This window comes from Dendrobates tinctorius, unplaced genomic scaffold (assembly GCF_039654945.1).
Source record: "Dendrobates tinctorius isolate UK_male_01 unplaced genomic scaffold, ASM3965494v1 ptg000057l, whole genome shotgun sequence".
In the NCBI taxonomy this organism is placed as follows: domain Eukaryota; kingdom Metazoa; phylum Chordata; class Amphibia; order Anura; family Dendrobatidae; genus Dendrobates; species Dendrobates tinctorius.
Window position 1 is genome coordinate 27099258 of NW_027361725.1, and position 24102 is coordinate 27123359.

A 24102-nucleotide genomic window follows, 5' to 3' on the forward strand; every position below is an offset into this window, starting at 1 on the left:
ACAGCGTGCGGAGCGTCATACCTGGCGCGGCTTGGGACTGGTGCGAGACACCTCCATGGGTTCTGGAGGTATCATTTCCAGATCGGGGGGTTCAAGAGGTTTAGCGAAGGTGGGAGCCAACCTAACCTTCTGTCTGGATTGAGCACGTTCCAGCCCGCGCTCTGTGAAACGAAGATCAATGCGGGTGGAAATAGCAATCAGCGCCTCCAGACTTACGGGGACCTCCCTGGTAGCTAGGGCATCTTTGACATGCTCCACCAAACCTCTCCAGAACAAAGGGACGAGTGTCTTATCAGGCCACTCAAGCTCAGAAGTCACTGTCAGGAAACGGACGGCATAATGGCTGACCGAACGGGACCCCTGTGTCAATGCTAGTAACTGGAGAGAGGTGTCGTGAGTGACCCGTGGCCCCAAAAAGACCTGCTTTAGGGACTTTAGAAACTGAGCAGCGCTCAGAACCACGGGTTCACCATGTTCTCACAGTGGCGTGGCCCATTCCAACGCCCTGCCCGACAGGAGGGAAACGATAAACCCCACCTTAGCCCGCTCTGTAGGGAATCGCGCGGCCAGTAACTCAAGCTGGATAGAGCCCTGGCTCACGAAACCCCTACAGTTGGCGCTGTCACCCAAAAATTTATCGGGCAACGGGAGACGGGATAATGTTAGCGTAGGTGTGGACACACGAGAGACAGCCTCTGTGACTGCCTGGGCAGCGGCCGCAGTAACCTTCGCAGCTTTGGTGGGACTCTCGAGAGACGCCAACTTGCCCTCCAGCTGCCAAACGTACTGCAGTAGCTGCTGCTGGTCCGCCATTACTAGCCAGACCCTGGTGCTAGTATAATGTTAGGGACGGCGGAACGCACTAAATAATAAATAATAGTAAGTGCATTCGCCGCCCGGGGTCCACCGTGCAGAGGTGTTACACTGCTGCCACGTAATGGCAGACGCTCGATATGGTGGTATAACGCACGCGGGTTGAACGTCACCCGGTGTGCGCTGGGCGAACTCTGTTACTTCACAGAGGTGCCGAAGCGTTAAACACAAATGCCGAGCCTGTTGAACTCACAGGTCTCAGCGGAATGCACGCACGGTATATGGTCTCAGGACTCGGGCCCAAGACACAGGGTCAGCGTCCCTCTAGACCTACCGTGCGTGCGACGTCGCAACCGCGGACGCCAATAAATACTGCTGACTGCAGCGTGGTGACAGACACTGCCGCTGTACGACAATGCCAGGTATCAGGCAAACTGTCGGACGCTAGTACCGTGGATGATATGCACTGTGGCCTGTAGCTTGCCACTGAATAGCACTGACTCTATCACTAGTTCCCTATCCATGCACGTAAAATCAGAGGGAGGGAAATCTTAATGAGTCATTTGCAAGTCCATGCATCCGTCATCATTCACACAGGTAGCAACTAGAGTCTATACTAGCGCATGGCTGAGCGGCCATGCAAACCTTTTATAGCCGGGACCTTCCGGAAGCTTCCAGATCCCTGAGATGGACCAATCAGATCTGGAGAAGGACCTGTGCATGTGAAACCCGATCTCCAATGGGAAATCGTCTCGTGAGCATGCTCAGTGGAGCGACAGAAGGACTTAGCCTCTGGAGTGACTTGCTGCTGAGTAGCCTGCGTTGCTATTGCTGGCCCAGAGGTGAAAGCAACAGCCAGACCCACAGAGCTGGTCTGAGCAGAGCGTCGGATACAACGGGGCTGCTGAGCAGGCTCCTCTGCGGTTGATGGAGAATGGGAAACCGCTGAATGCAAGGCTCTGGATTCCCGCTGTGCAGCTGCAGGAACCCGACGCCTAATGTGTGTGTAGTGTGTATATATGTGTCCATATATGTGTGTGCTTATGTATATATTTATGTGTGCATATGTATGGATATGTGTGTATCTAATGTATGTACAGTATATATTGGTGTGCTTGTGTGTGTATATACTGTATTTATATCTATGTACATATGTGTGTGAGTATATGTGTATTTATGTATGTGAGTTTGTATGTACAGTATGTGTGAACATATTTGTTGTTGGTTCATGTATGATACTTTAATTGTAAAGAATAGGAAAATCAAACTACCTCTTTAAAAGGTTTATTACGCAAATAATCAAATTATCTCTGATTCATAGGATCCAATCCCTGCCCCCCCGATATATTCTGAGAAGGGTCTGGAGTCTTGTCTTGAATGCATTAGAGTTGTGTACGCTCGGCCTCTGCTCTCTCCATTATCTATAGAGCTGCTGAGCGCTCGCTTGTCTATTTCCATCAGTTCCATAGACAATGAATAGAGCAGAAGTCAAGCAACCACAGTCCATTCATGGCTGAGGTGCAGAGTCCTGTTCTCACTGTATTGGGGGTCTCAGTGGTTAGGCCCCCAAAAGTCAGTAAGTTATCCCTTATCACTGGGATTGAGGGGAACTTGATTTATTTGGGGAATAACCCTTTATCAGAAACCAGATGGTATAGATACCAGACACATACTGTAGTATAAAATATACATGGCTGGGCTCAGCAGAACCAAAACCTAACGGAGATATATATCTCCATCCGAGCAAAATATATATATATATATATATATATATATATATATATATATTAGAGGTGTGTGTGTGAGGGGGCAAATAGAACTTTTGCTATGGTGCCCTGTGTACTCTATGCACGCCCCTGCTTGCAGGGTGGTGATAATGAGGACACTTTATCCTGTTGCTCAGAGCCAGAGGTTCGAGGGGTCCCATGGCCAGATTGTCCTCATCATAGGCGGCATGCCGGGCAGGGAGGGGGGCCCAGAGACATTTCTTGTATCAAGGCCCTAAGCTGCCAGTGTCCGCACCTGGTCATATTTATAGACAGAACCTGCCAGGAGCACTCTATTGTGGTCACTGGTGCTGTACTGCTACACTGTGAGCTGGAGGACGCCCCTACACTGTAGTGTGGTCACTGGTGCTGTACTGCTACACTGTGAGCTGGAGGACGCCCCTACACTGTAGTGTGGTCAGTGCTGTACTGCTACACTGTGAGCTGGAGGACGCCCCTACACTGTAGTGTGGTCAGTGCTGTACTGCTACACTGTGAGCTGGAGGACGCCCCTACACTGTAGTGTGGTCAGTGCTGTACTGCTACACTGTGAGCTGGAGGACGCCCCTACACTGTAGTGTGGTCAGTGCTGTACTGCTACACTGTGAGCTGGAGGACGCCCCTACACTGTAGTGTGGTCAGTGCTGTACTGCTACACTGTGAGCTGGAGGACGCCCCTACACTGTAGTGTGGTCAGTGCTGTACTGCTACACTGTGAGCTGGAGGACGCCCCTACACCGTAGTGTGGTCAGTGCTGTACTGCTACACTGTGAGCTGGAGGACGCCCCTACACCGTAGTGTGGTCAGTGCTGTACTGCTACACTGTGAGCTGGAGGACGCCCCTACACCGTAGTGTGGTCAGTGCTGTACTGCTACACTGTGAGCTGGAGGACGCCCCTACACCGTAGTGTGGTCAGTGCTGTACTGCTACACTGTGAGCTGGAGGACGCCCCTACACCGTAGTGTGGTCAGTGCTGTACTGCTACACTGTGAGCTGGAGGACGCCCCTACACTGTAGTGTGGTCAGTGCTGTACTGCTACACTGTGAGCTGGAGGACGCCCCTACACTGTAGTGTGGTCAGTGCTGTACTGCTACACTGTGAGCTGGAGGACGCCCCTACACTGTAGTGTGGTCAGTGCTGTACTGCTACACTGTGAGCTGGAGGACGCCCCTACACTGTAGTGTGGTCAGTGCTGTACTGCTACACTGTGAGCTGGAGGACGCCCCTACACTGTAGTGTGGTCAGTGCTGTACTGCTACACTGTGAGCTGGAGGACGCCCCTACACTGTAGTGTGGTCAGTGCTGTGCTGGTACTGCATGGGTTGGAGGACGCCCCTACACTGTAGTGTGGTCAGTGCTGTGCTGGTACTGCATGGGTTGGAGGACGCCCCTACACTGTAGTGTGGTCAGTGCTGTGCTGGTACTGCATGGGTTGGAGGACGCCCCTACCAGGAGCACATACACTCTAGGCTCGGGCACCATCACCTGCTTTCTACAGCTGACTTCTGTTTTCTTTCCCTCTATGTCCGGTCACGTGGTGCGTCCTACCGGAAGTGACGACGCCTATTGCGGTTCCTGTGTCAGACGTGGTGATGGCTGCTCGGAGCCGGGTCGTGTTCTCGGTTCTGTTATTGACGGTTGCTGGGTTCTTTCCTTTGAGCCGTGCGGAGAGTGCGGAGCCCTCCCTGTGGACCGTGCGCCTCTCCCCGGTGAGTGCGGGGGCAAAAGTACCCGCCGTGCTTGCTCCCTTCACACTGCCTTCGCTGCACAGCATGCCTTTACCTTGTAGCTCCTCTTATTTACAGGGGGCTTCCATCACATCAGCCTCAGAATGTGGGTGAATGATGTGTGACTGTCCCCAGCACGGGTCAGTGTCCTGTGCATGTGACCCCAGCAGTGAAGCCGCATACTGCTATGTGCTAACATAGGAGGCGCTGGCCACCACTGGGCATCTTGCTTTAATGCCACTCTATTAACGGGAATCTGTCACCGCCATCAGGGCTTTCGCTACAGCATTCTGTAATGCTGTAGATAAGCCCCCGATGTAACCTGAAAGATAAGAAAAACACGTTAGATTATACTCACCCACGGGCGGTCCGGTCCGATGGGTGTCGCAGTGACGTCCTCTTCTTTGCTTCCCGTCGCGGCTCCGGCGCAGGCGCACTGCTCTGCCCCTTTGAGGGCAGAGCAGAATACTGCAGTGCGAAGGCGCCGGGAAAGGTCAGAGAGGTCTAGCGCCTGCGCACTGCAGGACTTTTCTCTGCCCTCAACAGGGCAGGTAAAGTACGCCTGCGAAGGTAAGCAAAGAAGAGGACGTCACCGCTAGAAGATGGGAGGCACCGGACCGGGACCGACCCTGGGTGAGTATAATATAACTTGTTTTTCTTATCTTTCTGGTTCCATCGGGGGCTTATCTACAGCATTACAGAATGCTGTAGATAAGCCCCTGATGGCAGTGCTGGCAGCTGATAGTCCAAAAATGAGGTGACAGATTCCCTTTAAAAACTTATCTAACTTACTATTTAATGATTGTTTTTGTTTTGCTGAATCACCTTTAATTGGCAATCTGAGTGGTGTGGGCCTCCCTGGTGGCGGTGGGCTATGGGAGACATCATGTTTACATTAAAGGTAACCTGCCACCACGTTTTGCCGCTATAAGATGCAGCCACTGCATTTTGGGGCTTATCTACAGCTTTCTAAAATGCTGTAGATAAGGCCCCGCATACAACCTGAAAGAGAAGAAAATATTTTTTTATTATACTCGAAGAGGGGGGCGGCCTGATGCGGTCCGATCCGATGGGTGTCGCAGATCCCGGGTCCGGTGCCTCCCATCTTCATGCGATGTCGTCATCCTGCTTGCTTCATGCCGTGTTCCTTTGCAGGCATACTGATCTGTAAAGTACTGCAGTGTGCAAGCGCTGGGCCTCTCTGACCTTTCCCAGCGCCTGCGCACTGAAGTACTTAGCTCAGGGCAGATCAGTACGCCTGTGCAGGAGCCGCGACATCGCATGAAGATGGGAGGCGCCGGACCTGCAACACCCATCGGACCGGACTGCCCCCCCCCCCCCCCGGGTGAGTATAATAAAACTTGTGCTTGCATGTGTTTTAATTGTTTTTCTCAATATCTGACATGAAATCAGAATAAACCTCTCTCGTTTTAGGTCAATTCGGATTACCATAATTCTTAATATTTGCCAAATGCCAGAATAATGAGAGAGAAGATTTTAAGGCATTTTTATTACTTACTGCAAAGTCAAAAGTTTACATGAATTTCATTAGTTTTTGGTTCCATTGCCCTTAAACTGAATGACTTGGGTCAAACATTTGGGATATCCTTCCACAAGCTTCTCGCAATGATTGGTTTGAATTTGGGCCCACTTCTCCTGACAAAACTGATGTAACTGATCCAGGGTTTGAGATCGCATTGCTCGCACCTGCATTTTCAGCTTTGCCCATAAATTTTCAATAGGATTGAGATCTTGGCTTTATGATGGCCACTCCAACTCCAAAACATTCACTTTGTCATCTTTGAGCGACTTTGTTACCATTGTGGCAGTATGCTTCATGTCATTGTCCATTTGGAAGACCCATTTCTGCCCAGGCTTTAACTTCCTGGCTAATGTTTTGAGATGTTGCTTCAGTATTGCCACACCATCTTCTTTTCTCATGATTCCATCTATTTTGTGAAGTGCACCAGTCCCTCCTGCATTTTAACAACCCCACAACATGATGCTGCCACCCCTGTGTTTCACAGTTGGGATGGTGTTCTTAGGCTGTGTGCACATGCTGCGGAAAAGGTGCGGATTCATCCGCGCGGATTTTGTAAAATACGCAGGTGAAACCGCAGGTCAAAATACCTGCGGTTTTACCTGCGGATTGCTCTGCGGTTTTTCATCTCAATTCAATTCATGTCAATTCTTTCTGCGGATTGAAAACCGCAGATAATCCGCGCGGAAAATTCCGCACCGTCTGCACTGCGATTTTTGATTCCCATAGGGAATCATGCTACTGTACACCGCAGCAAAAACTGCTGCGGGTCCACAGTGGCCAAAACCGCTGCGGAACCGCAGCAAAATCCGCAGCGTGTGCACACAGCCTAAGGCTTCCAAGCTTCTCTCTTTTTCCTCCAAACATAACGATGGTCATTATGCCCAGTAAGGGTACTGTCACACTTAGCGATGTACCAGCGATCCCGACCAGCGATATGACGCGGTCAGGATCGCTGGTACATCGCTAAGTGGTCGATAGTGAGCTGCTACACAGGCAGATCTCACCAGCGACATCGCAGGGGTCGCTGCTTACCTGTCAGACAAGGCGATCCTGACATCCTCCCGCCTGCGTCCACGCGTTGCTCGTCGTCACAGCAGGAAGCCCCAGCAGGAAGCTGACGATGAGAAACGGCCCAGGACGTTCTCGCGCGATCAGCGATAATCAGCAGGGGAGCCGGTCGGAGGTAAGTATCAGACATAGCGATATTGCTAGCAATATCGCTGCTGCGTCACAAAACCAGTGACGTTATAGCGATATTGCTAGCGATATCTCTTAGTGTGACAGGCCCTTAAGTTCAATTTTGGTTTCATCAGACCACAGTACATGTCTCCAAAAATGAAGGTCTTTGTCCCTGTATGCATTTGCAAACATTAATCTGGCTTTTTGTTTCTTTTGGAGTAATGGCTTCTTCCTGGCAGAGTGGCCTTTCAGCCCATGTTGTTACAGTACTCGTTTCACTGTGGATACTGACACAATCTTACCAGCTCCCAGGGCTGTGGAGTCAGTAAGCCAAACCTGCGACTCCGACTCCTCAATTTCCCTTACACCGACTCCAACTCCGACTCCACGACTCCGACTCCCACACATATTGCTTATATTTAAGTGAAAAATTTATTGTAGTACAATGTGAACCTCAGACATTTAATCATTTTTATGATCCAATAATCAAGATATTTAGATAGAACAGAATATATATTGGTGTACTACCCGGTTTTCATTCTTTTTGGTACAGATACGATATGGATAGACAGATATGGATAAATGGATATATAGATAGAGCAGATTTCTAATCTGCTTTTGCTATTGAAAACATTATCTATGAGCTCAAAAACCTTTCAGGTGATGCAGTTTTTTAAAAAGATGATCAGCTTTTGCAGCTGAAAAACGTATCCTCAAAAAACACAGGAAAAACGCTGTGCGTGAATGTAGCCTTAGATCAGGAATAGAACAGCCATTTATAGGACATTTCATAACTTTCCCAAACTCCTATAAAAAAATATTCAGCACATCCTGCATTGAATTACTGTACCCAATTTATTATATATTTTAAGAGTCGGTCCATTTTATACCGACTCCAATTCCGACTCCGACTCCACCAAAATGAGCTCCGACTCCACGACTCCGACTCCACAGCCCTGCCAGCTCCTGCCTTCATCTTGACAAGGTCTTTTGCTTTTGTCCTTGGGTTGATAAGCACATTATGGATCAAAGCACGGTCATCTCTGGGACAAAGAACCTATCTCCTTCCTGAGCGGTATGATTGCTGGACATTCCCATCTTGTTTGTACTTGCGTATAATTGTTTGTACAGATGAACAAGGCACCTCCAGGTATCTTGAAATTGTACCCAAGGATGAGTACTTGCCCAAGTCCACTACTCTCTTCCTGATATTTTGGCTGATTTCTTTAGACTCTCCCATGATGCTACACAAGAAGCAGTGTGTTTCAGGTGTGCATTAAAATACATCCACAGAAGATTCCAAACACATGAAATCATCATATGTGCAGTCCAGAATTGTTTAAAGGCATAGTAATTTTAGTGTGCATAAACTTTTGACTTTGCAGTAAGTAATAAAAATGCCTTAAAACATTCTCTCTCATTATTCTGGCATTTGGCAAATATTAAGAATTATGGTAATCCTAATTGACCTAAAACGAGAGAGGTTTATTCTGATTTCATGTCCGATATTGAGAAAAACAATTAAAACACATGCATGCATGTTTCCCCTGAAACACCGCATCATTTCATAGTACAATATCCCCGACTACTCTGATTTTTACTGCCTGTAGTTTGGGCACTATTACTCTAGTGACAAGGTCCATTGTGTTCCAATTATTCTAATACAATTTTTTATATATAATTTCTGTAAAGCAATAAAAAATGAAAAGCAACTTGAAAAAAAACAAATGTCCTGAGTTATCTCCATTTTGTGTACAGCTCCTATGCAGAGCTATGTGTCTTTATGGCTACAGTCTGCAAGCAAATTCCATGTACAGCCGGATGCTACAGTCCTGTTACTGTCCTCTTTCTGCCACCAGTGAGGAGTAGAGTGAAGACCCCTGTACACACTACATAGATGTCTGCTGAGTGTTGCTTAGGCTGTTAGCGTCAATATGCTGGGTTCAGCAACATCCTCCTGTCTTCTCTGATAGAGCTGCTGACAGAGTCCCCTGGCAGCAGCTTATCTCCCGGAGAATTGGCTTTTGGAATCTTAACAGGCCGGATCCTGCTGTCTCTGACCTCACCTGGTAGGGAAGAGTCGGCGGTGTGCCGCGCGCGATAGACTGTGGGCAGTGTGCCGCACAGATTTGTCAGACTTTAGTCGCTGAGGGCTTAGCTCAATGGAGGGTAAATAATAGAACCTCTGCTCTTATGTCTTTGCACAGATATGTTGCTTATTATTCTCTTTTTCTTTTTCGTAGAATGGCACCACATTCACTTTTGGGAAGATCCTTTTCCGTGACTCTGTCATCTTTATCAGCTGTAAGGACTTTGTCTAATGATTTTTGTAACGTAACATTATATATATGTGACTCAGTCATTTGTGTGTCTGTCACCTTCCAGTTAATATTGTTTACTTTTTAGTCCTATGCGGATGTTCTTATCCAGCAGGTTTGTGGTTGACACAAGTCAGGTTGTTTGACTTCTTCCTCTCCTCCCACCTCGGTTGCTTTTTCTTGGAGTAATTCCACAGTAGTATTTTCAGCGAGTGGCATGTTTTATTGCTGAATTACCGAAGCGGTTGTACCAGTTAAGTAAGTGTGTATTCACTTTTGCAGAAATTTTTCCAGCTCTACCCTTCATCTAAACAGGGGCTTGTAGGAAAAAAAGCCCTATACCTGCTGCAGAATTGCCACCATTCAGATATATACAGGATTTTACTGATGCAGAAATAAAAAAAAGTTTTGTTACAGGTCCGTAGCTTATGAATATACCATACTATTCATTGCAGGAATGATGTCACTAAGGACGACACATTGAGTTTCGCTCCTTACTTGGTGCTTCATTGGTCTTTACCCAGCCTAGCACGGAATGTGCGCTCAATCAGTGCCACGTAAATAAGGTGCAGCACTTTCACCGGTCTATTGCTTTAATTTGTAGGTATGATCGGCTACAGTTTTTTTTCTTCTCACAATTTAATATTTATCTCCTCTTGCCTAACCACTCCCAGATGAAGTGAGAGCGAAACGCGCAGTGGAGGCTGTGCTGATGGGATGGTTTATTTCTGGCTTTCGTCTTAGATTCCAATTTGAAATTTGTTTCTGTGTATTTCATTTACTCGCGGTGTTCCTTCACCTTCTTTAAGGTTTAACTGGACTTGCCAAGTTGTATGTATATTCATACTTGGCAACTGTATTGATCAATGGAGACACAAATCAATGGACATACATATTTTGTGATTTTAGTGTTATATCTCCATGGGACAGTACAAGTTGACATGCATATCAAGCCTTCTTTTAATGCCTGAAAAGGAGGGGGAAATGATCGGACAAATTGAAAACTAACTTTTTAAGCCACTAATTGTATTCTTGCTCCTAATATATGAACCAATCTTTTATATATCCAAGCACCTATTGGAGAGATGGTCAACGACCAATGCGTCTGTCCCAGGATTATTATACAAGTCCACGAAACAATTTGTGCAACAGAAGTTTATACAGATTGATCTTATCTTTTTTTTAATAAGTACATAAAATTGGAAGAGGATATTGCATAGGACAAATATTCCTTGTACAGAAGATTAAATTATATTGCAAGGTAATGTATTATGTGCATATATCAGCACTAGGGTGGGTGACTATGAAGACTAGTGGGATAAAGCGTTCAAATATAACCAACTGAATGCTCCATCATATAAGTAGTGACCCATCTTATCAAATGCTACACAGAATACACAAGTGAGACACAGAAAAAACACACAGTATGAAAAATGTGCATGGATACTTGGATACTCTGTTGTAAAATATAAGTAACTTTAAGCAGCAAGTGCTAGTAAAAGATTATAATAAAAACAGTTTTTATTATAATCTTTTACTAGCACTTGCTGCTTATTGTTATTTTACAACAGAGTATCCATGCACGTTTGTCCTACTGTGTTTTTTTTCTGTGTCTCAGTCTTTAGGTGGTGTGAACAGTTTCTTACTGACCTGTTCGTTCTTGTGCATGTCTCATGTGTTTTTAACACAGAATACACAAGTAAAGCCCCCCATATACATTAGATGACTCTCATCTTAACACTACTTTGGCCAGTTGTTTGGCTGCCAGCCATCTCTGGTCTCTCTCCCATACACAGGAGCACTTGCTTGGCCGAACGCTCCTGTCTTTGAGAACGCCCCAACCGACATGTTGGCCAGCGGCTTATATCTGGGAGAGCAATGCAATCAGCAGTCCAAAATCAGACATGCTCTATCTACATCTGGCACCCCAATGTACATTAGATTATGGCCCGACTCTGTCGATATCGGCCAGTTCAGCCAACATTAGTCTGTATATGAGGGCCTTAACCTAGCACTGCTAGCACTGTGGTGGTGGTACTCCTCAACGCACGTTTCGCCTTGCTTGATCACGGGGAAATTTCACTTGTTTTTATACTCACCTACCCCAGTGCTGATGAATGCACATAATATATTACCTGGTGGTCAGGAGTAATTTTGCTATGTAATGTAATTTTCTGTGCATGCACTATTTTATGCAGCCCTTTGGTGGTTTCCTTTTTCTAATTCTCATTTTTTTGTAATTTTTTAATTATTAATAAAGATCAGATCAATTTGAGTATACTCTTGTCATCCCCATGATAAAATATCACTCAGAGGACACTCGTCAAGGAAAAGGTGCTGTAATGCTCACACGTCAGGATTGCTATTTCTCACACAGCTGCACAATGTTCTGCACTGAAGATATGTATGGGGTCGGTGAAGAACACTTAGGTCACATCCCATGAGCATGATTACAGCACCCAATGCTGGGAATAGATGTCGTCTGGACTAATCCTCACTAACTAGTAAATTGTGAGCAGCCAAAGCGTTCATACTGCTCAAAGCAGCAGAGTTTTGTCACACGATACAATTAAAAAGCATGAATAGGGCTCTGTATGGTGCCATTTGGGGAGCTTGGGTAAGCTGGCAGGTTCCCTTAATTAAACTTGACAAAATTTCTTTTACATAAGGTGAAAAATCTAAAACATTGAGAGGAGAGGAGCCAGGTTCATTGCACTACTTTTCCTTATATGCTCTTATGGTTCCCTTTAAGGGACGGACAGCCGAATAAATTGGACCACAGTGTTCGGACTGGCTGGCAGTTTTCCCTACCTGAGTGTGACCGCTTCATATATTTCTATGCCGCTGTCTCGCTCAGGCGGGGAGACCTGCCTGCCAGTTTTAGGATTAAGGTCGGATCTCTGAATGATTTATTCGTCTGACTGCACCTTAAGGGTATGTGCACACAACGTCCTTTATACACCGGCGTACTCACTGAGTTGTTGCAGGAGGACGTGTCAGGGAAACCTCCTCCAGCATTGTTTTTTCCTGAAACGTCATTTTGGCATCTTTTTGATCGTTTTTGCAGCGGCTTTGGTTACAAATTCTTTTTTTGATGTTTTTTCCATAATTTTTTATTTATGAATGTATTTTTCCTTATTTTTTTTCTATTTATTTTAGTTGAAGGTGGTCAGAAATCCTGCAATAATTTTAACATCACTTGGTACCTACGTTATTGCACCTGCTACAATGAAATTTCTGCATTTAAGGTACGTTATCAGAATGTTCGGGTGGGATGGTGCGGAAGTAAATTCTGGCAGCAGTCATATTGTTGTGGTCAAAGAACAAGTACATTTAAAAACGAAAATCTGTTTCAGAGTGGCTGAAAGTGGACTAGAAAGAAGGGAAACTTATCTGCTTTGGCATTTTCTACAAATAATTTTTACATATTATGAATTGCTGAGACTGAGGGCTTCTAAGCTTGACATAAAACCAAAAGCCACCATTTTATGGCATATCTGATGATACTGCTATTCTGTATTTATGCCTTTTCAGCTGCACATATTTACTCAAGAATGGCATGAAAAAATATATACTGTATACTTTTTTGTCTTATGCAGTTGGAAAAAGTAGCCTGCAGTAGCCTTTTCAATATAGTTGAGACTACCAAATGCATGCCAACTATATGAGGATATAAAGGGGTTGTAAGTACCCCATTCACATGACTTTAAAGGTGATAGGCATAGTTTTTAAGGCAAACTGGTGACAGGTTCCCTTTAAATGTGATGCACAGCATATAAGGCTCTGTTCACATGTTTAGTGTCAGAAAGTAACTGGATCCGTTAGCCTCAACATTTCCCCCCCCCCCATGATTATCCACTGAAGTGTTTTGCTATCAAATTTATGGGGGTTGACAAAGTCAAACCACCAGTGAGAGGGGGAGATTTTGATAAGATGATACTGCAAAGTACTACAAAGAGAATCGCGATGGATATTTATGTTGGATACACAGAAACCTCATGGGTTAAATGAACAATTGAACAATAGTTGCTTTTTGTAAAAATTTTGGTTATGATAGATGTGGATATATTTGCATCTGGAGGTATCTTTGGATGGTTTAAGCATCTTATGGAGTCTATTCTACCCACCCATGTAGGATAGGAAATATATGTAAAAAGGAAATAAACTGGATACCTTTTAGTGTAACCTAAGTACAGGGTCATCTTCTATCCACCCAAGGTGTCCACAGTGTCTCAAATGTTCTTATGCCTTTTCTCAATGTAAATGACGTTTTCCCTATTCACAATATAGTCAGACTGTCTGAAAAATTCCCTCAATGTCGGCGGATCTTCATTTATCCAGTATCTTGCGATCAGTTTTCGCGCAATATATAATCTAGCTATAGCCACCTTATATTTATTATGTACCTGGACCTCCTCCACATATCCCAGTATACACACCACAGGATCCCTCTCAATCCTACAACCATACGCTCCTCCTATGGCATTAAGCACCGCCGTCCAATATGGGTTCAGATTTGGACACTGCCATAACGTATGGAGAATTCCAGCCCCCTCCATTCGGCACCGAGGACACTCAGCTGTTCAGGAGTCCTATATACTCTATGGAGTACATATATCTGCAAGAGTCTGCCTGGTTCACTCAGCGATAATCGGGGTATATATTCCATAATCACTTCCCATTTATCTTCCTCTATCCTACCCAACTCTTCCCATTTTCCCTGTGCTCCAATAGGATAATTATTTAAAAAAGTATGCATTAGATCCTTATAAATGCCTGACACTACCCCTTTTGTTCCCCCCTCTGCACAGACATAATCAATATATCCTTGTGAATCTCCATATTCATTGTCCTACTCTGCGTAACATAAGTATGCCTAAACTGCCCATATTGAAATCTGCAGACCTCCGATAGCCCATAATCTTCCTGCAACTTTCCAAAGGGCACCAGTCCCTGCGTGTCCTGCACCTGAACCATGTACTGTATTCCCAGTCTCATCCAATTTTTAAATTCTCCCATTTTAACAAATTCCGGTAGAGTCTCGTTTTGCCATATCGGGGAAAAATTTGTCAAGTGTTCCAAAACTGGATACCCTTAATTCCTATATGGTCACAATCCCCTTCCCTCCCGTTAAACTTGCCCTCCCCATCCCCCTCCTTCTCCCCCATCTATAGATATGAGGTATCAGTTTGGTTTTAATGACAGTATGGGTATGTGCACACGCTGCGGATTCCGCTGCGGTTCCTCAGTGGTTTTGGCCGCTGCGGACCCGCAGCAGTTTTAGCTGCGGTGTACAGTACCATTCAAATGAATGGTAAAAAAAAACCGCAGTGTAGACGGTGCGGAAAAATCTGCGCTGATTTCCTGTGGTTTTGAAACCGCAGAAAGAATTGACATGTCAATTCTTTCTGCGGAATCCGCAGCAGGTTCCTATCTCCACCATTGTGGAGATGGTGAAATCCGCAGGACCAAACCGCAGGCTAAACCGCTGATAACCCGCAGGTCTTTTGACCTGCGGTTTTATCTGCGGTTTTTGCAAAATCCGTGCGGATTAATCCGCAGCGTCTGCACACACCCTAAGAGTGGTTTTGTATACGGGAAACTAAGTCAGTTGAAAACAGATGATTTGGGTACATTGAAACCCTTTCCTTTAATAATACTGCACTGTATCCTAGGTAAAATCCAGAAGAAATATATGCAATAAGGGAAAAATGGAGATATTGTGTCAATTGTACTGGCAGTAGATAGTTCTATATATCTGCGGTACTTGGGTTACCAGGGATATTCCACACACTGAAACATCAATCCCCTCTTACCACTAGAGGAGGGTGTATGTGGATACTCTGGGAAGAATTTTGGTGAGACCAAATCAATTTTCTATTTAGAACACTATCACTTTATAAAATTGTTTTGTTCATATGTAAAAATTGGTCATTAACCTTTTAGGTAATCATTAAAAGTTATGTTTTAAATATTTTTCTCCTACGCCTCATTGGGGGACAGAGACAGCGGGTGTTATGCTGCTGGCCACTAGGAGGACACTAAAACCAGAAAAATAGTTAGCTCCTCCCCTGCAGTATACACCCTCTCGCTGGCTGAGATTCTCCAGTTCTTTGCTTAGTGTCTGTAGGAGGCACTTGGGTCTGGTTTCAGACCCCACCGTTTTTATTTTTGAATTTTCTGTAAACTTTTATTTTTTAATTAACGGAGTGAAAGGGGCGACGGTTCCTTTCTATGGCCCGCTCTCCCCCGAACCAACAGGCAAGCACGCGGAGTATACCTCCCCGTACGCTTTCCTGCGACGAATGGGGCTGATTCCTCTGACGATGGTTCCCTTACAGTCGGTACTCCACGGATACGATGGCAAGCGCAACAGGACGTAGCACAGGAGTGCATGGAGAAGGACTTGAGCAGCGCTTTTTCAGATGCCCTGAATCAGCCCCAGAGCTCTCCATCCCCCTAGCACAGGGTGGATCGATTGAGCATACCCCTTTAAGACCTCCTCCAGCTCTGCTACATCCCCCGGAGGATGAGACAAGAAGACCCCAGACAGCGATGACCTGCCTAAGCGCAGGAGTGGAGGTATAGGGTCGTGTCCTGACCCCCCGGGAGAAGCGCTGAATTGGCGTCAGTGGCGGTGCACCGGTTCTTCATCGCGCCCCCCCCCTCCCCCACTCTTGGCGCTTGAGTAGGCCAAAACTTGAGTCCCTGGCCTGCTAGGTCGCAATTTAAATGGCGACGCCCACTAGCGCCACCCTCTCCCTGCCCCCAACGCCTACCTCGGGTAGGCCAAAAATGTAGTCCCCGGCTTTTCCGGCCTACTAAACCGCAATTTGATTAGCGCCGCCCGCGTTAACGTCGCCACCCCTTCCTCTTGGCGCCTCTCATTACTTACGAGACGCGCAATTCTATTCTCGGGGGCCATGTCTTCAGCTGCCGTTAACCTTTTCATGAGCGCTATGCCTACTCTGGACAGCCGGATACCGGTTGACACCACAGGGCCACCGTTTTTCCTCCCTGGAGACCCAGCACAGGACCGGGTAAGCTGCATCTGCCCTCAGATTAAAGCTTAACCCCTTCACGGCACATTCCTTGCAGCTGCAGACAGTCTGCCGTTAACCCTTTCAGGAACGCTATGCCTCAATCTAAGGAGGCTAAACGGGCTGCTGAAAAGCACACTGCTTTTTTTTACCGTGTGTACCACTTGCAAGTCTGCCGTACCCAGTGCACAGACTAATCCGTTATGCACGGACTGCGACCCGGACTGCGCCCTGACCTGTGCTCCAATATCCCACGCCGCCGCTGCGAACCCTGAGTGGGCTGCGTCCCTGTCACGGTCGGCGGAGTCTCTGACCCAGGCAGAAAGCATCCTTGCCTCCCGAGGGGGGCTCTGGCGTTGGCCGGGAACCGTCCACCAGCAGGGGCCATACTCGTCCAAGGGACTGTCGGCGCCTCTGCATCGGCGGCTCCTGTCTCTCGCTCGCCCTCTCCTGAGGTTCACAGCGAGCACGGCTCTGAATTCGAATCTGACACGTCAGCCCCTCAGAATCCCCCAACTGATCAAGAGTCGCTTGATTCTCTTATAGAATTGGTCAACAGGATTCTGAGGTTGGATGAGGAAAATATTCCAGCTCCAGCACACGCTAGCTCATTTAAGAAAACCTAGCGTGTGCGCACATTATTTACCAGCCGTCCAGAAACATAGGGATCGGCCTCATGAGCGGTTCACAGGGCAAAAGTCTACTCAGGCTAAATACCCTTTTCATCCATAACTAATGTAGGATTGGTTACAGTCCTCTCCGGTGGACCCTCCTGTATCAAGTCTTGCTTCTAAAATGCTCCTATCTTTTTCTGTGGGTTCCTCAGTCAGAAACCCCTCCCTCAAATTGACTACCTTGCCCATTCAGTTTTTTGAAGCTTCAGGAGCAGCGTTTTTGTTTTTTTTTTCCCCATCTTTCACGGCAATTTGGGTCACTAAGGCAATGGCTGCTTGGGCAGAAGTCTTGATTACTTCCTTCCAGGGCACCAATCTTCCTCCGGAGGCAACCACTGTCGCCAGGCAGATAATTCACGCAGCTGACTTTGTAGTAGACGTTTCTTTTGATGCCGCCAATTGCGCTGCTCAAACTACCGCTAATGCGATCTCCATTAGATGAGCCCTATGGCTCTGCGGCTGGCGGGCGGATGCCACACCTAAAGGATTGTTGACTTCTCTCCCTTTTCAAACGGGTTGTTTTGGAGAGAAAACGGACCAGCTCATTTCTGATACTACCGGGGGAAAAAGTAAATTTCTTCCTCAACAATAGGGGCTGTTCAGCCGTTTCGCAACCAACAGCCGACGAGTTTTCGATCTTGCAACAATTCCGGTTGGTCCTCCTCTACCTTCTCTTCCAGATCAGGTCGATCCCCGCGCGGAGACAGAGGCTCCCAGATCTCATACAGACCTAACCGCTCTTGGAAACCCAGGCCTAGGGCTTCTGGATCTAGGGGAGCCAAATCTCATACATCTACCCAATAACGACAAGTGGGTCAGGGAGCTGGTGTCCTCCGGATACAAGATAGAATTTTCTTCTCCCCCTCCAACTCGGTTTTTTCCTTTCCTCTCCCCCGAAGAAAAAGACAAGAGCCTCCCTTCGGGCTGTTCAGGCTCTGCTAAGGGTCGGAGTCATCATTCCGGTCCCTCATCGCGAAAGGTTCAGGGGATAAGATTCAAACCCTTTTTTTTTTTTTTTTTTTTTTTGTGGTTCCAAAAAAGAAGGGACGATGCGTCCCATTCTGGATTTCAAACTGTTAAATCAGTTTGTCATGGTACGGCGATTCCGAATGGAATCTCTCCGATCAGTTGACGCTTCCATGGAAAAAGGAAAGCTCCTAGCATCGACCAGCAGTTCCTGCATTCTGCAATTCACGAGGAACACTTCCAGTTCGTTGCCTTGCCCTTCGGACTCGCCAAAACCCCCAGGGTCTTTACTAAGGTCATTGGGGCTGTCGTGGCCATTCTCCACTCTCGGGGAGTGATGGTGTTACCGTATCCGGACAACCTGCTCATCAAGGGTTCGTCCCTTCCAGCCTGCGAGGAATCCATGGATAATAGTAAATACACTTTCTCACCTGGGGTGGAAGATAAACTTTGAAAAGTCTTTCCCAAAACCGGCTCATCAGATTTCCCTTTTAGGGATGATCTTGGACACTTCCCGCTGGTTGGTCATTCTCCCTCCAGGAGATACCCAAGCCTTACAACAGGCAGCGCCGACTCTTTCCCGACTGTTTTCTCACTCCATTCGTTCGGCATGAGAGTTCTAGGAAAGTTGGTGTCAGCGATGGAAGCAGTTCCATTTGCACAGTTCTACCTCCGTCCCTTACAACACGCGTTGCTGTTAGCTTAGGACAAGAACCCGTTCTCCCTGGACCGTCAGATCCCTCTGTCCCTGCGGTCAGGCAATCCTCAGGTGGTGGACACTGAGGTTCTTCCTGAATCAAGGGAGGTCTTTTCTCCCAGTAAGATGGTTGGTAGTAACCACCGACGCAAGTCTCCTCGGCTGGGGAGCGGTCTTTCGTCGCCACACGGCACAGGGCCATTGGTCAACCCAAGAGTCAGTCTCCCCATCAACATTTTGGAGATGCATGCGATCAGATAAGCTCTACGGAGTTTCCACCTTCTCCTCGCAGGTCACATCAGGATCCAATCCGACAACGCCATGGCTGTAGTGTATATCAACCGCCAGGGAGATATCCGGAGCAGGATGGCCGTGCCCGAAGAGAGTCACATCCTCCATTGGGCCGAGCGTAGAAAATTGGGCGTCAGGTTTTCTCAGTCGCCAAGGCATTGCCTTGGGGAAGTGGTCTCTTCATCCGGAAATCTTTCAATAGATATGTAATCGTTGGGGGACTCCGGATGTGGATCTCATAGCCTCAAGACTAAACAACAAGGTTCCTCGGTTCATTGCCTGATCACGTGATCCATGCACCATCGGAGCGGATGCCCTAGTTCTGGCATGGCACCGGTTCCGGCTCCCGTACATCTTCCCTCGCTTCCGAGGGTCATCAAGAAGATCAGAGCGGAGGGAGTACCAGTGATCCTTGTTGCGCCAGATTGGCCGGGCATGGTATGCAGAACTAATACAATTAGTTTCCGACGTCCCCTGGCGACTTCCAGATTGCATGGATCTACACTCAAGGGCCCGATTTACCACCAGAACTCCGGGGCCCTGTCTTTGATGGAGTGGCTGTTGAATCCTGGTTTTTAGCACAGGCTGTGTTCTCTCACGACGTGATTTCCACCATGATTAGTGCTAGGAAGCCTGTGTCCATGTGCATCTATCACCGCACCTGGAAAACCTTCTTTTCGTGGTGCAAGGATCATGATTGATCACCTCTGGTGTTTTTCCATTCCAGCCATATTGGAATTCCTTCAATCTGGTTTAAAATCAGGCCTCGAGCTTAGCTCGCTCAAGGGCCAAATTCCAGCCTTGTCAATGCTTTTCCAACGCAAAATTGCCACCAAACTTCAGGTCAAGACGTTCATTCAGAGAGTTTCCCATGTGGCGCCTCCTTATAGAAGGCCATTGGAATCATGGGACCTTAACCTGGTTCTCGGGGCCTTACAGGAGGCTCCTTTCGAACCGCCGCAGGACGTGTCACTGTTCGTCCTTTCTTGGAAGGTGGTCTTTCTAGTGGCAATTACGTCAATCAGACGAGTTTTGGAATTGGCAGCTCTGTTCTGCCGTTCTCCATTCCTGAATTTTTCATCAGGAAAAGGTTCTCAGGGCGTCCCCGTCCTTCCTGCCCAAGGTAGTCTCCTCTTTCCATCTCAATGAGGAAATTGTTTTGCCTTTCCTTTTGTCTGGCACCAGTCCATCACATTGAGAAGGCCCTCCACACCCTGGATGTGGTTAGGGCGCTGAGACGGTACATCTCGTGGACGGCTCCCTCCCACAAGTCAGATGCCCTGTTCATGCTTTCAGAGGGGCATAGGAAAGGTCTAGCCTTGTCAAAGCAACGCTAGCCAGGTGGTTTCCCCTGGCGATTCAGTAGTCCTACTGTATCAGGAACGCGCCTGTCCCAGTGGGGATTAAGGCGCACTCTGCCTGGTCAGTGGGCGCCTCTTCGGCCATTTGGCACCATGCCTCGGCAGAACAGGACTGCAAGGCTGCGACTTGGTCCAGTCTGCATACTTTTGACAAAACATTGCCAATTTCATTCTCAGGCCTGCCCGCAAGGCTACGACTTAATCAAGCCTGCATACCTTTACAAACATTGCCTAATTCATTCTCAGGCCTCTGCAGATGCAGCCTGCAATCTGCAGTACCTCACTGTTGACTCAGTGGTACATGGGGTATTAGCAGATGTATGTTCTCCACCCAGGGACTGCTTTAGGACGTCCCACTGTCTGTGTCCCCCAATGAGGCGTAGGAGAAATAGGGATTTTTGTGTACTCACCGTAAAATCCTTTTCTCCGAGCCAATCATTGGGGGACACAGCACCCACCCTGTTTAGCCTATTGGCTCACTGTAGCATTCTTAGGCTTTGACTTGGTTATGGTTATTATTGACTGTTTATGCTCCTACTGCTTGTTTCATCGAACTGGAGAAATCTCAGCCAACGAGAGGGTGTATACTGCACGGGAGGAGCTAACTTTTTTTCTGGTTTACTTTAGTGTCCTCCTAGTGGCCAGCAGCATAACACCCACTGTCTGTGTCACCAATGATTGGCTCGGAGAAAAGGATTTTACGGTGAGTACACAAAAATCCCTATTTCCTTGCCCTGCTGAAATCTCAATCTTCTAAAGACCCCACACCCCTGCCTGTAATTGGAGGAGTGAATGGATTTTCGGCCATTAGGGTGGAGCGCCTGAGCCGCCTACTGTCACAAGTCACAGACCGATTGCTTGACGGATGTGGAGACTGACTCTCAGCCCCCTTCTCGACAATGTCACAAGTCACAGACCGGTTGCTTGACGGATGTGGAGACTGACTCTCAGCCCCCTTCTCGACAATGTCACACATCACAGACTGGTTAGCGGACGGCGGACCTGTAACCGCCAAAGACGAGCAAGCAGAGTGGCCCCGGGCGAACTGCCAAGTGGAACCGACCCCTATACAGGGACCGTTAGGAGCAAGCCCAGGGGTTTGGGTACCGCGGCAGCCGGTAGTTGGCGCACTTCCATGTACACTCTTGATGTGTACCGTTCTTCAGACATACCCACCCGTGTCTCCTGTGAGCCACCCCTCTCGGTACCGGCTGCCGTGGTACCCGAACCCCTGGGCTTGCTCCTAACGGTCCCTGTATATGGTTCCACCTGGCAGTTTGCCCGGGGCCCCTCGGTGCCACGGCCCAGAGGGTCCACTCCTGGAGTCTCTGGCTCCATACCATCCATTCTAACAACTACATTCAGGGCTGTTATAGTAATGTACTCTCCAGTTATACTTAAGTGCTGTCAGTCATGTCCACCAGCTTTCCTAAATATATTAATGTACTTCTCCATACTTTTTTCTGTTTGTAGGAAGATAACTTATTCAGTTATCTCAGCGGCGGTTCTTCTTTTACTGTACGTTCTGGATGGACAGGTTCCTATACGAAAACCTTAAACCAAATTTCTTACTGTGAAAATCCATTAAAACCACCTCAGGTATGAAGATCATTATCAGAGCCTAAATGTAATTTTTTTTTTTTTTTACCCTAGCTTCTGGTCAGTTTTAGCATTTCTTCTAAGGTTCTCTTCACACCTATATTGGGGGCTCCTCTCAGATCATCCAGTGCAGATTGCTGTGGTGCAGACGACCGTGCATCCTCTCATCCAAGAGAAGCTAATTGTGGAAACGACACTCTGGTAATAGCATGATCCGATTCTCTCCGATGAACAGAGGATGGATAAAAAAAAGTCTCGCTCTTCATCAGTCCATGAAAATCATACTGCAGTCAGATGTCATCTGAGTGCAGTCCAGTTGTTTCCATGCACTCATTGACATGCATGGCTGAGTGCCATCTGAATAGCTGATCAAACTGGAGCATGCTGCTGGTTTTTTCTTTGGACAAACTCCGAGTTAATAATCGTAAATGCGCACTGCCCAATACAATAACCGTTCCAAGTGCCATCTGATGTTTTGTCGATTCAGACTTGGAGCGAAAATATGCTCATCTTTGCCTGCTCTTATGGTCTGACATCATGCCAAAAACTCAGTGGACCCAGTTAGAGTTCATCATGCTAATCCGATATTGCCAGTACCTCTGTTCTGGTTCTATGATGGAGTTAGCCAGTTCCCCTGTCCGGCTGTTCTCTTGTCTTCATGATATGTCAGAGTGGGGACAGTTAATAAGGAAACATCTGAGCTTAGCAGCTGCTTAATGTCACTGGCTGCCATACGATATCCAGTCTCAAATGAGTGTTCACGGCATGTATGTGTCAACGCTACTTAGTGACTTTACAGACTGTACCCACTATAAGGGCTTGTGGTCTTGAACATATTTCCGGTTTGAGTGTGATTGACAAAACATCGGATCATACTATGACTAATGTTGGTCTATGGGTTTGTGCACAATCCTCTCCAAATTTTTTTTTCTCCTTGAACTGATCAAGTCCTAGGAAAAAAATCTCAGGATTTCGGTGTTGGATCTGATTCTCAGATCACACTCAGCCTTGCATGTCAAAAAGTCCGATGAAAACATGCTGATTTCCACGGCCTGTCAGAATTTAAAAGATGGAGACTTTTTTTTCCATCTTCTCTTCATCCAAAAGAATCTGATCACAGTGAGATTCGCATAATTGACCCTTTTCTCTCGGATGAGAGAATATATGCTGTTGTGACCCCTGCCTAAGTGTGTGGTCCATTGTGCACACAATTCGCTTGTCTGAACATGGCCTAACTCTTATATCTTGGCATTCTGAGACTGTCATACACTAATTCCAGCTTGCATTACAATAGGGGTTTGTGCACACATTAAAGGGGTTTTCCGGCTTTAGGATACGAGTCTGCAGTCACTATGTGACTGCACACTATGAGGATTCTCTGGCGCTGTGAGATTTCAGTCATGTGACCACAAGAATGCGGTTTGCACATTTTCAGCCACATTCCAACTAGACTGTATCTGACCTTGCTCAATACAGTTGCATTGAGCGAAACCTTGCAGCGGATGTAAGCAAATCATTTACGCCTGCCGATCTCACCGGAGAAGCCTCACAGTGCTATCTGAGGATTTCCAAGTCTTCAGTCACTTAGACTTGCACCCTAAGGCCGGACAACCCTGTTTGAGTATTTGTTGCAGACCTTTTTGCATCAGAAACTTGTCTCTTATCAGGGAAAGCTCATAAAAAAATGCATTTTACTACTTTTTTGCTATTTTTTATGCTTTTTTTTTTTTCCCCATCGGAATGGTTTAAAAATGTTGCAAGAATTTACATGCTGCAGATTTGAAACTCTGAAATAGGCAACATATGCATGAGACTTCAGAAATGTCAGTACTGAAACAGGGTATGTTCACACTTAGCATTTCACTAAGTGTCTGTCTGTTCTTTTATTAATAGGATTCTTTAAGCATTTGTAGGCTTGTATGATCCTGCATATACATATTTTATTTATTTGTTTTACTCATTTATATAGCACCATTAATTCCACAGCGCTTTACAGACATATAAGGTCCTAAATTTCTTGGGAGTTTCCTATCATAGGAAAAAAAGCATTTATTTTGCGAGATGAAAAGTAGTACAGGGCATTAACCTCTCTTTATAGTATTAGATAAGAGCAGGACAAAAGATGG

General features: G+C 46.8%; 1 protein-coding gene across 2 annotated transcripts in view; it reads left to right on the forward strand.

The window, feature by feature from the left end:
* Positions 1-4077: 4077 nt before the first annotated feature.
* The window catches only part of TMEM87A (transmembrane protein 87A), a 132075-nt gene continuing 112050 nt past the window's right edge, over positions 4078-24102 (forward strand). Inside the window, exons 1-4 of one of the 2 annotated variants that reach the window (XM_073577853.1) lie at positions 4078-4290; positions 9274-9334; positions 12508-12596; positions 21851-21976. In XM_073577853.1, coding sequence (XP_073433954.1) covers positions 4174-4290; positions 9274-9334; positions 12508-12596; positions 21851-21976 — 393 coding nt within the window. In that variant the 5' untranslated portion in view covers positions 4078-4173. The remainder of the gene's footprint in view (positions 4291-9273; positions 9335-12507; positions 12597-21850; positions 21977-24102) is intronic. The other variant, XM_073577851.1, reaches the window with a different exon arrangement.